The 16,185-nt window shown below is 40.6% G+C and overlaps 1 protein-coding gene across 2 annotated transcripts in view; it reads right to left on the reverse strand.

The window, feature by feature from the left end:
* ABCC8 (ATP binding cassette subfamily C member 8) overlaps positions 1–10,954 on the reverse strand; it is an 81,886-nt gene extending 70,932 nt beyond the window's left edge. The window contains exons 1-4 of one of the 2 annotated variants that reach the window (XM_087745660.1): positions 10,704–10,954; positions 9,159–9,300; positions 6,392–6,513; positions 1,644–1,810 (exon numbers count right to left, since the gene is read on the reverse strand). In XM_087745660.1, coding sequence (XP_087601786.1) covers positions 1,644–1,810; positions 6,392–6,513; positions 9,159–9,300; positions 10,704–10,899 — 627 coding nt within the window. In that variant the 5' untranslated portion in view covers positions 10,900–10,954. Of the gene's footprint in view, positions 1–1,643; positions 1,811–6,391; positions 6,514–7,969; positions 8,147–9,158; positions 9,301–10,703 lie in introns of those variants that run through there. The other variant, XM_087745661.1, reaches the window with a different exon arrangement.
* Positions 10,955–16,185: the final 5,231 nt, after the last annotated feature.

Here is a 16,185-nt window from a genome sequence, read left to right on the forward strand (position 1 = left end):
CTGATGATTTGCTGTTGTCAAGATAAAACTTTTTCAGACATCACTCATTTTTGGGAATGAAAAGCCAAGCCTCTTAAAAATACATCTTTCCTTTCTGAAAAGTACTCATTCACATATTTCATTCAATCACTACTCATGACTGTACCTAAATCCTATTAATCTTAGTAGGATTTCTGGATATGCTTCACCTGCTATCTTTTCTCCAACCATAGCTGGAGAAATAATTCACAGATCCTAGAAGAAATGATGATGGGGTTGGGAAAGGCCATCTAGAGGAACAATGGAAGGAAAGGAGAAGGTACAGTTGGGATCGAAAGTCAAATAAGTCAATCTTCTGTCTTCTGGAATAAGATGAGGGAAGGCAGAAGAAAAAAGGTGAGGCCAATGTCTGCTGTTTCTGCTGCATAGAAGCCTCACCCCTTATTTTTATTTCCCTCTCACCCCTCCTCCCCTCAGCAGTGGCCAGCTCTCCATGCATCCCAATCCCTTCCTTCAGCAGCTACAGCAACAAGCTTGGCTCTCAAAACTCTGCCATAGACATAATAGGCAGTAAAAAATCCATACTGCTGGCTAATTCATTTTAGGCATCAGTGACATCCTTCAATAATTAAATCCAAACAAACATAACATAAAAAAGATTACAATAGTCAGTGACCATTTTTTTATTCTTCCTTGTGGCCTCCACAGTGATTAAGTCTCATTTAATTATGCATTTCTATTATGAGGAGGTTTATTAGCAAGTCTCTCTAATATCGCATTTGAATTTCACTTTTCTCACAAGCTCGTCCACTGTTTTTCATTTATGAGATAAATACTGAACATCCAGCATTGAGGTTTTTATTACTCTTTCTTGCAAAAAATGTTACTGAACAGTCTGCTTTTAGACATATTTTTTGTCCTAAGTTATCAACTAAACATACAGACACAGAAAATCCCCCAAGGAATAAATATGTGATAGATGCAACTCACATTGCTGAATACATTACTGGAAAGAGTTCACATACTAATGTGAGGGAAGCAGCAAGAAAATTTGTATGGAAATGTTTCTTTCCCTCCTGAGACTAACTTTACTTTGTGCATATAGTTAAGTGAGGGACGAGTGAAGGGAAGAACTCTGGCATTTATCTATCCAGCAGTCTCCAAACCCATCTCCCAGTTTGGATTATGACTGCAGACACCACAGAGCAAAAAAAAAAAAATAATACATATAGCTGGGAGGCTAGATAGCAACCCCAGTTGCCCCAATAAATCACTTATTGTGATTGTCTCCTGGAAAACGAGAGATGTTATTTGTGTGTCTAAGATATTCTCTGATAGAGCAGACAATTCCTTTCACTCAGTTTTTCCTTGCATCAGAAATACTTGTTTCTGATGACTGAAACTGTGAACCATAATAGGCATTTTTAAAACAAACTTGAACAGATGAAATTCGTCTTAACTACAATGGAGTCTGGCATTTTTTAAAATTATGGATTCATCTGGCCTAATAAAGCTGGGTTAACCTTTGATAACCAAATATATTTCTGTTTCTAAGTGGATTTTTCTCTCTCCTTTAGAAATGCATTTCACAGTAAGTATCCATGAAGAGGAATAAAGAAAAACAAAACAAAACATAGGAGGAGACTTTTATGATACTAACTTACCCTCACTCTGATGACATTGATTTCTACAGCTAGTAGCATTCCATATAGAACAACCAGGAGTCCTGTGAGGCAAAATCGAAGCTGAGAAAATCCAACCCCATTATCACAGAACTTTACAAATTTGATGGTTTTAGTTATAAAAGCTAATGTCCAGTAGAACAGCAATGCTGTAAGGGGTAAAAAAAAAAGTTAATCAGCTGCACAGTTGCAAAAATATACAATAGCAGTATTAAATATTCATTCAGAAAGAATGCAACAAGAATATATAAAACCAGAGAGTGGCCTTTCTCACGTCAAAACAGAAGCCTAATTCAATTCACAAATGTGAAAATATTAAGATAATGTTAGTTCCAAATTCCTTTCCTATTAGATTTAGTGATATTTGGAAAGTTTCACAAAGTGAAGCCTGCTGAAGGAAATTTCCATCTGTTGTAAACACACACCCACATGATGAGTTCAAGGGAGGGAGTTGCCCCACAAGTGAAAGCAGCTGTGAATGATGCTCTTCAAATTTCGTTAATGCTACAAGACTGCTATGAATTTGGCTTGAAGGAAAATTGATTCCCCCTGCAGATCTCTGGGATGTAAGCAGAAACAGATAGTAAAATATTTCCTCCAAACTGCTGCTGCTCTATTGTTCAACGCAAATTCCATATATGTAATTTACAATGCAGATACACAGGCACATCACAGAAGGATGTTCTGGCATTTGTAGAACACAACTTTAACTTTTTAGAGTTCTACTGAACTTCTTGTGTAAAAGCGTAACTGTCAGTTACAGATAAATAATCCCGCAGTAAGCTCCGGTGATTTGAAAACACACTCCATACCATTCACCACACCATAAACCAGCTCCTGTTCTCCATTCTTAAGGAAATACCTTCTAGGGTTATGTGCTTTTAAATGAATCTTTCATTGCTGCTGTATGTGCCATGGTGCAACAGCTGGAATGCGCTCTAACTGCCAAGGAAAACATCGATATGCTTTCTGAGTGTCTTGCTGCAACACCAGAAAGTCTTCAACCAAGACATTAGCAACTGCAAGTCTCACTTACAAATACGGATAGTCATCAGGAACTTGCACAAATTTCAAAGAATTTGTGGTGTTGCAGCTACCTTCAGGCATCCTAAAAAGCCCTGTGGAGATGTACTATGGGGCTACCCTTTCCAAGCAAAACTAAATTCTACACAGAGAATCCATACGGGATTTGGGGCTGCCAATCCTGCTTCTATAGAAATAAATTTCAAGACTCTCATTTAAATGAGGACAGTAAATGGAAGAGTACAGGAGTACTGGGCACTAGGACATTTGCCAAGAGAGTCTATCTTCCTCTAAGAGTAATAGCTTGTAAGACGAAAGCACTAAGAGGTCAGGTATTTCAGCACTGTATTTTAGTGGCTGATGCAGTTGCAGAGAGGATTTGAGAGACATACTTACAGAATCCCTCTTATAAACTAGAGAAATTGTGTGTACTAAGCATTATATTTATGTAATAACAGGAAGTTCCATTTTAAATAATAAACTAATTCCAAGGGAATTAACTACCGTGTCAAGGTACAAGAAATTTAAATTAGAAAACTAGATTACTGTCAAGAATGGTAAGGCAGTCCTATAATTATGACTAGTTATAAAAAAGACAACTTTCTTAAATCAAAAAATTCATACGTGTTCCCATATTACTATCCCTTTCAGATTAAAAACTCAAAGTCCTATTGTTATTTCATAATTTTCTCCTACTGTTTAGTTTGAGGTTTATTTATCTATAAAACAAAAAATTCTAACTTAAAAAAGTGTAATCAGATGCTACCATTCAATTGCATACTTTGAATGTCGAGAAAGCTAGCAAATTTTCCAATTCAGTATGTAAACTATTCTAAAATGTGTCCTGCTAAACTGTACAACTCTTATGCATCCATTCTGCAACACCGTGCAAAGAGCACCAAAATTAGCATTATTACGAGAGTCCCCTGGTAAAGAGCGCTACACTGGAAAAGCTATGTTTGTTCAAATATAATTACAGGTCAAAACCATACAGAGAAAAACAGATTCAGACCAGATCAAAGTGTTCCAATAGTTTGGACACTCAACTGGGATCCTGGACTCAACCATTAGCTTCAGAGGATAAATATTCCAAACCTTGTCAACTTTTTTTGGTAACGGATAATAAGAATGACTACTTCAAAATATCCAACAGCCTGGGCATAAAGCTGAAACACAGGACCAGTACAGGAACTTTGCGTCCTTGTCTTTCTTATCCCAAGGCAACGTGCTAATCCCCAGGTCTGTTATAGTATCTGCCTCTTGAAGAACTACAAACAGACTTGGTTTCTTTAAGGTACAGAGTGAAAAAGATTTAAAAAAAAAAAAAGAAGACATCTCAAAGTTTTGCAGGATTGGAAAATTTTATCCTGTTCAGAATTAATGAACAGACCTTTAGGGGTCTTCCGCACTGCATCAATGAGAGTTTCCCCGCTGGATTTAGTAACTTTTGGGTAAGGCTCTGTTAACCTTTGCTTTATACGGCTACCAACTCTTTGAGGCATTGATCCTGCAGCTGAGACAGATGATGCCCTGCAGTTAGGTGGAACTTCACTGATGCTCAGAAGCAGCAGCAGATACCACATCAGGACATTTACTTTACTCTGTGTGTGTAATATTAGATCTCCTCTACAACATTTTACTAATAAAGAACCCTCTTTCAGTTTCCTTTCTCATACACTCAGCAAAAAGTTTATCAGCCACTTAAGCTTTTCCTCATGGTTCCCATTTACCTCATTTGTATTAGGCTCTAAATGAAAGCTGCTTCATGGCCAGACTGCACTCTAGTGGGTTGATAGCTGAGCATAGGTATAATTTAACTATCTCATACTGAGCTAGTTTGCATAAAGTTATCATCACCTAGTCCCAGTTTTCAATACAGAGTAGTTGCAATTAACATTGAAAGATGACAATCAGTTAGATAATAATAAATTTGTGCAGTCAAGAATAAAGGATGGAGGCTTCCAGAAATGTCTGTCTTAGGTTCTTGCACAAACACAGGACAATGAAACAAAAAACAAAACCAAAAATAAAATAAAAATCAAAGACCCTCAGCTTGTGAAGACTTTGGATTAAAATTAAAAACAGACCAACTAAGTGGGAAAGACTGTGGTAGTTTGATTTCCTTTTTTGCCTAAGAGTTAGCTATTAAGATTAGATTTTCTCAAGGAGTCTGTTCCTTGCAAAATGAAAATTCACAATTATTATCCTTAGTATCAATAACACTTACTTAAGGGTTGGTATTCATTGGTATAACTGTTTATTATTCAAATACTGTCCAGAGCTTATCCAGCATCAGTGCTCTAAATACTGAACAAAATTATCATAAAAGAGAAATCTCTACAGAGAAGGGATTATGCAAAAATGGGTAATCAACTACCGCTGTAACTTCGTGCTACCCATCTCAATGATTTAACAGCAGAAATGCAGTAGCAACACTAAATGCTCCATTATACATCTCAAATAACAAAAAAATCCCCAAGAAAATCACTGCTTGCTTTCCATAGGTGATTGTAACAGGCTAGCAATGTTTTCCCGAGACATAACATCTAGCCCTGTGAGAAGGCATTAAATAGACTGTGTTGACTTATTTAAAAAGTAACTAAATGACCCTACCTGATTATAAAAGACAAAAAAGATCCTACTTAAAAGAAGGGTACAAGAAGAAAAGCAGTCCCAAATGAGAAGACATAAAGGTTGCCAAGCCTGGATAAAAACCTGAAGTTTTTGAAGAGGAATAACTTTCTTTATTTTTTTAAACAGGAGTTACAGGCTCCTTCTGCAGAAGATGCTTGCTTACCACAACATGCAGTTCAACATGATCTTTAATATTTAAAAGCTTTCTCAAATCCAGTTGTTTCTGACCTTTTACCGCCTGACAAAAACTAGAACAGAACTTTGATACACAGAGCTACGATGACACAAGACAAACCTTAGCAGGGTACATTAATGCAGAAACCCAGCTCAAACAAAATTTGATGAGCCAGGACCACCAAAGAAATAACAGCTAGCAGGATGGCTAAACATGTAGACAGGCAGAGTCTGTGATCTGCTTAAACAGTAGAAGACACGTCACGAACTGCATGATTGTCAGCAGTAATGGATTTTCTACAGCTAGCTACAGTTTATCTACAATCTTGCAGAAAATATATAGTATACTGGGTATTTCTTATACATAGCATTTTCTATTCAAAAGGCCTTAAAGCAATTTACAAAGGGAGTTTTAGGAATAGGAAGCAAGAACAAGCAGGCAAAGTAATACATCCAGGGTCATACCGAAAGTCAGTGATGTCATTCATTTCCCTTGACTCCCTACATATTTCAACAGACCACACACAGGAAGATTGCTTCAATCTTATATCACGCTTCAATGCAACATGCTGACAAGCAGGTGGATTTGTATAACTTTTAGAGGTAAGAGTTTGATGTGCTACTTTTCCCACAAATCCAGTTTTTCCTAGAGAAGCCTTTGGCCCATTGGACCCCTGAGAACACCATACAGAATACTACTAGAAGTTAAAAGCATTGAAAACAATGAACTGTTTCAGGAAAACTCAGAACCCAGTCTGGCAATGGCAACCAGCCAACGAGAACACAGGTGTAGCTTCATCCATACAAGCCAGCACCAAGACTTCAATGACCTGTCACAGAATGAACAGACACACAGCTCCACAATCACATTTCCAAGTCTTATAAGTTGTGAGACATACCGATTAACAACTTCGGGAAATTGGATGTTTCGATATTATGGTAATAGACAACCGATGTGATGGCTGCCAAGAATGCCATTCCAGCTGGCATGTACAGGTGTAAATGGCGCGATTCTGAAACCCTTAAAAAGAAAAAAGTGAGCATCTATTAAAATCAAACTCTCTTAGCTATATAAATGCTTCCCTTTCAGTTTATGAATTGTATCCTGTACCTATCCCTGACATAGGATTTTCTAAATGAGTTACGGATGTAAAGCTCTCTGATTTTCAATTAGATTTATGCTCCTAAATCACATCATTAGATTTCAAATTCCTCCCCTATGCTGAAAATGAAATGCGTGTATTCTTATTTCCTACTGAAATCAACTGGAATGTTGTTTAAATTAGGATAAGCAGCTCAGCTCCAAAATGAGAAAAGTTTTTTTAAGCTAAACTAGTTTGGGAGCTGTCCATCAAAATATGTAGATAAGACCAACTGACAGCACACTTTAAGATTTTCTACAGAAACATTTTGTGGAAACGTTTCATTTTCTTTTTCCAGTTTGGAAGAAGGAACAGCACCACAGCATAGGAATTACTTACAGTGAGTTCCGTTTTCAGTGGCTGCAAGCCAACAAACAAAACCTACAACAGAATCATATACCCTTATAAGTTTTGTCCTATAAAGCAAAACTCTCCTGATGCTTTGCTTCAGGTAGCAATGGAAGGGGTCCGGCCAACTACAGCCCTTTGGGAATATAGGAATTTTTGGGCAGTGTTGTTGGTTTGTGCAGAGGTAGGTAGAAGCATGTTTTCCCCCCTCTTTCCTCCTACCCTCTTCTTTCTTTCACAAAAGTAATGGAGCGTCCTGTGCTGTCAAGAGGCACAATTTCCTGTCTCCCAACCAACTCCAGGAGAAGACGCATCAAGAGGAAGTCTTCAGGACACAAACACTCAAGGAAATTCACACCTTGTCCTCCAAACCTCACAGAAAATAAGTTAGCATCTCTGGATTTGTTCTTGCTGCAGCAAAAGCTACCTTTGTGTAGTTTGGAGAGACAAGAGGGGCTGTTCTGTCAGGGAACTGGAGATCACCACAGGACGTCACATGTCTGAGAGCAGAACATCCCAACTGTCTAACAGATCCGTAGGAGCTCAGGAGGACCACTTCCTGCATCTGTACTAGGAAAGGAAAGCCCTCCCTCACATGGACATTGTGGTGAACTCAGCAGAGCTGGCTGGAGCCACGCTGACAACCTGTGGCATAAACCCTTAACTCCTCTTGTTGACAATGAGTTGTATGTGTATACAGCAAAATGAGAAAAGATACTCCAGTCTCTGAATTCCTAGTAATGTCAGGGTTTTTTGTACGTCAGGGCTGAATTCTCAGCAAGGAAAAACAAGCAACAGGAACAGATTTCTTCAGACAGCCTAAGCTTCAGTAGGTAACACTGCAGGAGTGAGAGGGTTTTTTTAGATTTATTTATTTCACAAGCAGAAGTTACTGGAATTCCCCTATATAACCATATCTCCAATAGGCTGCATCTATTGCTGAGGTGCCAAAGGCTTTAGCACCCAATTGCTGTCGAAAGGACTTACCAACATGATCCATTCTGGTCTTAGAAAGCTGATGAGTCTCAAAAGCTGCTTTTATTCACTGGAGCACTCGCCAGCCTGCTGAGTGCTCAGGAGGCACGACTGTGGGTTGGCACTCCCCCAGTATAGCTAGGAGCTTTGATTCTCATCAGGTGACGCTTATTATTTAACAGCAGCATTCTGAGTCAAGTTAAATAGCAAATAAACATAATGAGAGGGATTACTAAAGAGCGAAATAAAACAGAAAACTCAAAGCAGATTTGGCTCTGAGCATCCCACGCCCTGATAACTCTGAATAAGCATGAGAAAAATTCCTTTTTAAAAAAAACTGGCACTGAGAAACATCCTATTTATATATGTTTAAAAGAAGTGATAATAATAACGATGATATCAGCTTCTACAGCAGAATACTACAGTGCCTTTCACACTGGTTGGTGGCTAGTTGTTATATAGATGCCTAAACAGAGAGGTTTTGTTCTATTTAACGAGGAGCTTCAACTTTATAATCTTTGGGTTGCAAATTCATAACAGTTATTAAAATCAGGCCTTTCTGCAGAGGAAGATGATCATAGTCATTGTTCTACAACATGAGCTTTTTTCATCACTCTTGTATCTCTTGTTTCACTTGGAATAATTTTTGCCCACAGATTACTGTTTAAAGTTGAATAACAGATGATGGATCATGCTCATATGTGAGCTGCTCTGCTCAAGGTAACAGATGTACTGCACAAACATCAGAAGAGACTCTATGGTGTGTGAGATAAGGCCCAGCAGATCCACTCCTTTTAAGATGAGCAGAACTCAGTTTGCGGGGGAACGGCATGACCTACTGTGCACATGGGAGTTCTGCCTGAGTAAGGACTGTGGGACTGGGTCCTTGGACATAAAACATATCACGAAAATGTCACCATCTGCTTGAATTGTTAGGATTTATCTATGATTACTCTTTGGAAAGATAGTGTCGTTAAGCTGAACTAAAAATGATTAAGGTCAGTTGTGCATGCGTACATAACTTGGCAAGGTCTGTGGAATTTCTGATACGAGGTCAGTAGGTTAATCACCAAGAATACAGATTACATGTTTATAACCGCAAGGAATACAGCCTAGATGAGAATTTAGACAGGGAGAAAATACCTACCCTGAAACCTTTAAAATGCTCGGTGCTATCAGAAGAAGGTAGACGTACACTTACCCATCAGACACTATGCCCTCTGCAATTTCACACACTAGCACAAACAAGAGGATAAAAGTCAGTATCCAGCGTAAATTGTGGCCAGGAAAATGGAGCCACGTGCTATGATGTATATGTACTTTGGAACTCTGACTTCCCCATCCTAAACAGGAAAAGAAAATTATAAAGAGCTTTCTTAACAACAAGAGTGACGTACAAAGCTCCTGCATACAGAAAAGCACATACGTAACAAACCAGTACACTAAAGTTACCACAATGCATTGTTAAACATGCACGTATTTGAACGTTTTCAGAACTGTGTTCTCATTGCTTCATTTAATACAGAATAAAGTCAACAACACAGGACACAGCCTTAAATTCCTATACTTTTAGCCACTTACTATCAAGTAGTTACACGCGTTAAACATTTTTCAAATATATTAACAATTTAAATGAACAACGAATGAACATTTGGACAAATGCGCACAAATGCTATAATAAATACGCTATTTTTTCTTCCCTGCAATGCATTTAATTAAAGAATTTACACCCTATCTTACAATTTTTTGTGAAGTAACTCATTCTTCTTGATATAGAAAAAAAGTACCAATACTGAGAAAAGCCAGATAAACACAGATTACCCTAAGCACTTCTTCAGCTGACCCCGTTTTAACAGTTGTTTTGTTATTTCAGCACTGGACCTTTTATGATCATCAGAAGTGAGTGTTAAATCACGCAGCTCTGCCACGGCGATCTAGAGGACAGACCAGGCTGAGCAGAACGATACTCAAAGTAGTAACGGCCGCATGTATTAAACCACCGGGCCACCTACTGGTAACCCCAGTTTTATGTTATCACATAATATCCACTGCAGATATGGCAAGAGTTACAGCAGCTGAGCAGCCCTCCTAGTCATTACCAGTAATGAGGAGGGCAGTCCGGCTGCTGTAACTCTTCAGTAATTGCAGGGAATATCATTTGATAACGTAAGACTTCCTTGCCAGGTTTTCTGGTTTTTAATAGCACGTTTATTTTTGCTTCCCGCGCTGCTAGTCAAAACCCGCAGGCAAATCCTGCAGCCTGCTCCAGCATCCATCCAGTCCCTGCGCAAGGGGGGTTCACCTGCAGGGAGCCCCGCAGGCTGCCCCACCTTGGGAAGCCCCCGACCGAGAGACGGGAGCGGAGAGGCGCCCGGACAGCGGGCGGGGCGGGCGGGCAGCCCCGGGAGAGGCGGGCGCCGGAGCATCCCGGAGCTCGCACCGCGTCCCAACACCCTCTGCAGCCTCCCCGCACTGACGAGCGGCAGGGAGCAGGGCACGGAGGGCAGGGCAAGGCCAGGCAAGCGGGGGACGATACGCAGCAAGGCAAGAAAGCGAGGCAGAGCGGGGGGGACGCGACGCAGGCGACAGAGGGGGGGAGGGAAGCCCACAGCAAGACAAAGCGAGGCGGGGGCGGGGGTCGGCGGGGACAGGGCGCGACAAAGGAGACGGGGCGGGGGCGGGTCAGAAGGCGCACGGCAAGGCTGGGCATAGGCGGACAGGGCAAGCGAGCCCCGCGGGCACTCACCGATGAAGAGGATGGGGAAGGTGATGAAGAGCAGGAAGACGTGCGGCACCACGTTGAGCGCGTCCACGAAGCAGCCGTTGTTGAGCACGCCGTGGTCCACGTTGTAGGCGGTGGAGTTGCCCTCGTCGCCGCAGAAAGCCAGGGCCATGGCGGGACCCTGCGCGCAGCCGGGCGCCGCCGCCGCCTCCGCGCACATCCAGGCGGGGCCGGCGCGGGCTGCGCGGCGGCGGCTCTGCCCGCACCTGCCGCCGAGCGACGGCGGCGGCCGCGGACCGGCCCGCGCGCTGCCACAGCGGCCCGCCCCGCCCCCTGGCCCCGCCCCCCGGCCCCGCCCCAGTGGCCCGGGCCCGTCGGGAGAGAGGGGGGCGAGGAAGGCCAAAACCTCCAGGGCCCGCAGCTCGGCCTGGGCCTCGGAGGGGCCTGGCGAGGCCCCGAGGGGGGCTGAGGGAGCATCCGGTAGAGATGGAGCCCGGGCCCGCAGGAAGGTGCGTCCCTTTCCTGGCAGGACTGGAGACCAATGGGAAAGCACGGTGACAGCCCTGGGTTACCTTAGCGCAACACCAAACTGCTCCAGGTTTCCTGGGGCTCGGTAAAGCAGCGTTTTATGCATCGTTAATAAGACAGAACATTTAAAAAAAAAAAACAACAAACAAACCACACTAAATTAGTGATGACAGAGGAACTATAGACTACAAGAAGTATATTTTTTTTAACGTTGTCAGCTTTGTAACTTTTTTCTCCACTATGATGAAGATATTATTACATTAAATCATGTAAACAGCTATACCCTGTCCTCAAAGGAGACTTCAGCGTCATATCCTCAACAGCTATTACATTCATGCTTTACCTTTTTTTACCCTCAAAATGAGTTCAAACCTAACTTTTTTTTCCCCACCGAGCCTGCTGCAGTCTGTAGGAATCAGACCATTAATTTGAGTGGATTCCACATCACTCCCTAAGCAATTTTATGTATACCAAAATAATCTATAAATCAAACTTTTCAACCCTTTTTGTCTTGAGGAGGAGTTAGGCTCAGCTGAGCCAAAGCCAAACAAAAACTCTAATCAAATACCTCCATGCAGGGGGATAATACTGGAAAGCGAAACATGGTGTGCACCAGAAGTCTGCACCTGGCTCACGCTTCCAAGCACAGGTTGGGTCAAAGCCCGAGATTCAAATATCTCTGGTATGTAGCCATGAAATATCCAACATTAAGATTCATAACCAAATCCTTTACCTTGGAGCTCCTTTCATTCCCAGTCATGCTCATCCATTCCTTAGCTAAGTATTTAATGCAGCTTGCCACATCCTACAAACAGAAACGCCCACATACCCAGGCTTAACTCTTCAAATTGCAAAAGCTGCAAGTTGGCTAAATGCCTCTTTGGGAAATGACCCCATAAATGACAAAAGTCTTTATTTTTCCTTTAATGATCAAGCTATGGATGCTCAAGACAACAGAGAGCATTCGATTTCTAGGACAGACAGCTCCACTAATAGACCTGAAAATTACTTCTGTCATGCTGCTTTTATTGATCTTGCTGTCAGAGAGGAGGAAAGAAAAAGTAATTCTCTGCATGCAACGTATTATTTCCTGTATAGGGTCTTTTGGGGCTACAACAGTGTGGTTAAGAATAAAAATTAAAAGACAAACTCCAAGCCAAATCCTGTGTGTATGTATTTTCAAATGTTAAAATTACAGCCACACTGGAAAGACTATAATTATTTTAAGTTTTGGACAGAACCCAGCATTTATGCGAGCTGCTGGTTAAGCTCATCTCCATTATCCTAACAGTTATTTAATAAACAGTATGTGCAGTTTACATGCAGATAATTTTAAAATCATTTATATTTTAGTATTTCCTGAGGCCCCAAGCAACACAAAGGCTGTGTGTTACAGATGAACAAATAGCAGCAAAGACCTCTTGACAGTTTATACTCCAGAGACTGAAATCATGGGGTAAGATTTGGGGGAGGAATCATGATCATCTTCACTGTGGCCGGAGAACTAAACACAGAAATTGAGGTTTGCCAAAGTCTCCAAAGGAATCTGGGAACTGAGCTCACATCCCCAGTGCCTCTGCACGGTCTCTGAACCTTGAGACCATCTTCCTTTACTACAAGCTGTCAACCACAATATTTTTAAAACCACATTTCTCAAACAACAAAACATCAGGAGACTCCATAGTTTGGAATTAGAAATTTATCTTCCCAATGGTTTTCAAATGCAGCCAAGATTACATAATTAACAGGGTGGTTTAAAATTCATGGTCTCAGTTCAGGTCCCACAACAGATGTGTACCCATCACAGCGCTAAAGTTGAGTCAGAAATGTGTTGGCAACCTGAACAGAAAGGTGGTGGATTAAATGGGGAAGAGTCTTGGATTACAATTAACTACTAATGAAATACTGAAAAAAACCCCACTGACAGAAATCAAAACATTTGGTAAACTGAAACTGGTAAGCTGAGCATTCTTAGCAATAAACAGAGACATGCACACAAACAAACTCTTTAAAGAACTCACACTTCCAATAACAATGCCACAATTTTATCCCTGCTGTAACAATGACATCAAGAGAGTGCTGAATTTGAGCTAATACTGGTTTTGCTCACTAAAGCATCAATTGACAATTTCTTTTTCACACACAAATGGTGAAAGAGCTATTCTCTGACTTCACACATTAGTTGTAAAACAGAGGTTGATCCTTTCCTGAAAAGTTTAGATGTGGTTGCCTGTGGTGTCAAAGGACTGAATCTACTACATTTTTGTAAAGCTTTGTGAGAACAGAATTACTTCTCAAAGTACAGAAAAGGCAAAGGAACAATATGAAACCAAACAGGTAGACAGCTATGTTTATCTGCATGTTGCAAGTGCAACCTAATTTTTCCTAAAAGTCCTATTAGATTCCCCCACGCACACTCTTTTGTAATTTTTTTCCATATCACAAGAAGTCAGTTTTCTACTACATCATATCAGCCCATCTGTAGAAATGAGAAATCAAGTTAGATCCTGGCAACCACCAGCACATTCAATAGGTGACTGGAAATATTTTGGAAGCACCTTGATTATCTGAAATTGAATTCCAGACAGACAAGGGCAATATTTTTAATTCAAGGAAAAATCAATTCTTACACTTGCCTTGGAATTTGAGTTTGTCTACAGGATGCAGACAGGTTTTGGTATTTGCAGTAAAGTATTGACACTTCGGAATTTAAAACCTGATAGCTGTTTTTAATAGATAACAATATTCATTTAAGTGGAAGCTTTCATTTTTCCTTCCTACCTTGTCATTTGTTTCTTGCTTCTCTTATTCAACTGCTTTGCACTGACTTCTCTTTCTCAACAGTGCTATGTAGGGCAAGTGGTCGATCCCTTTAGGGGGATTTTTAAATCATAAGGACATGATTTTTAAGTCATGTTTTGCTATTACGGATCACTCTGCAGGTTTTTGCTTTTGTTTGCATCTAGAAACACAGATACAAAAGAAAAATACATTTTTGAAAGTTCTGAACAGCCACAGCCCATATTCAAAACTCGTTAGTGAGGCATATAAATTTAGGCATCAAGCCAGAATTTTAAAGTTATTAATGGGACCAAGTATCAAGAGGAAATCTTAATCAGAAAAAAAAATAAAGCAAATCCTTATTGTGATTTAGAATTTGCTAAACAAGATATACCGATCTATGACTTTGGCTTCCTATTAAACTCTGCTCTTAGAGGTAGAGAGTAAAAGCAATTTACATGAATGGGAGGAAACTACCAATCCCTTTCAAAAGCACATTGAGAAAAGTTGAGAGGAAAAAATTTGAGCAAGTAACCTCCAGAGTAAACTGTTATTCTTGTCGAACAAAGAACTCCATTCTATTATTTCATAGAAGATATAATTTGACAAAGCAGATGAAATTTCTGTGTAAAAATTGTCTAAGGTATATTATTAAAAATAGTGCAATAAATGTAATAGTGCAGAGGTTCACAGAAATGGCTGTTTTTCTCTAAATAAACCTTATCAATTTTTAATTGCTGGCTCTCATTAAAAATAAAGAACGAACTTATGAGTAAGCAGATGTATCTTAGAGTGGAAACAAAACTTTGTTGGACAATGATCTTTAGGCAAATACTCAGATAAGTGTTTTAGATTAGAATAGCTTATTTTTAAGTGTGTGCCACAGAGTTCCATTGAAACTAATTAACAGGAACTCTTCTGCATCCACTTGTTAAACCACCACCAAAAATAGTGGCATATGTATTACCGATTCAAACATTCAGTTTGTTTCCCATATTTTACATGGCAAGAATGGTCAGCAGCAACTCTTCTCTCCACTTGATCTTCACAGAATACCATTCTCCTTTACCTATGATTGAGGAAGCCACACTATGTTATTGTAGGACAAACAATACTTATGTCCTTGAATACTCTTCAGGCATCTTGTGGCTTCAGCTACATACATGACCTCTACCATTAAGTCATTTTATGAAGCAGATTTTCCAACATACAGCAGAACATTCAGGCAGTTATACTTGCTTTGAATTAGCTCTTCAGCTGAACACTAGCTTCCTAGTTCAATACAGCCAGAGGAGCGCTGACTTGGCCACACCAAACGGCACTTGAAACCTGGGGAAAAGCTTGCTCTTCTCTTCACTCACTCTCCTTTGAAGTGTTGAACAAACACTCATGCATTTGGTGATACCCGGCAAAATGCATGGTGAATCAACTGAAGGGCTGCAGGCTACTTCCCTTACTAGCCTGTCCTAAGGACACACCCGATGCTCCACTGCCCTCCTACATCACCAGGATTCTTCACAACGAGGACAATATTGTCCAGGTACAGTGCTTTTCTCGAGTGACGGTACTCTGCATCTTGCTCTCACTAGGCAGAGGGGTTACTGCCACACTCCTCAGTTCTCTCTCCTCTAGGCAGGCACTTCTCATCCCAAAAGAAGAGCCAGCTTTTCAGTAAAAGGTTTGCTTTTCCTCTTACCTGCCCACTTATTTACACCACCTACAGCTCTGATTCATCCTATAAATATTTTGGAAGGTAATTCATTACCCCAGCTTCAGTTAGCCTGGTTGGTGCTCAACACTTTAAAATATTTTAAGCTGACCTGAGAAATGCTGAGGCAACCAAAGCAGCAGTAATATTTGAACAGTCAGGCCTACACCAACTTCCTATTCGCTCCTGACTATCCCCGTACATAGATGTACTCTTGTGATCTCTCTACGATCTCACTGTCACATGGTACCTTAGTTTATTTTCCAGCATTTAAATGGTTAACATTTTGAGTACTCCCTGTGTAGTACTTTTGGTACAAGTGTTGTGTTTTCCTCAGGAGAATAAGTTGAGTGCTGTGGACTAACTCATGCCAATAAACAACTTGCACGCTGGCTCCAGTGTGGTATCCTCCAGCAAATGTTATTTTAGTTACTGATTCAGTTAAGTGCCTTCATGGCACTTGCCTTATATAGGGAGTCTTGTATATAA

This window comes from Nipponia nippon, unplaced genomic scaffold (assembly GCF_047370975.1).
Source record: "Nipponia nippon isolate SJK-2023a ecotype South Korea unplaced genomic scaffold, ASM4737097v1 scaffold_10, whole genome shotgun sequence".
In the NCBI taxonomy this organism is placed as follows: domain Eukaryota; kingdom Metazoa; phylum Chordata; class Aves; order Pelecaniformes; family Threskiornithidae; genus Nipponia; species Nipponia nippon.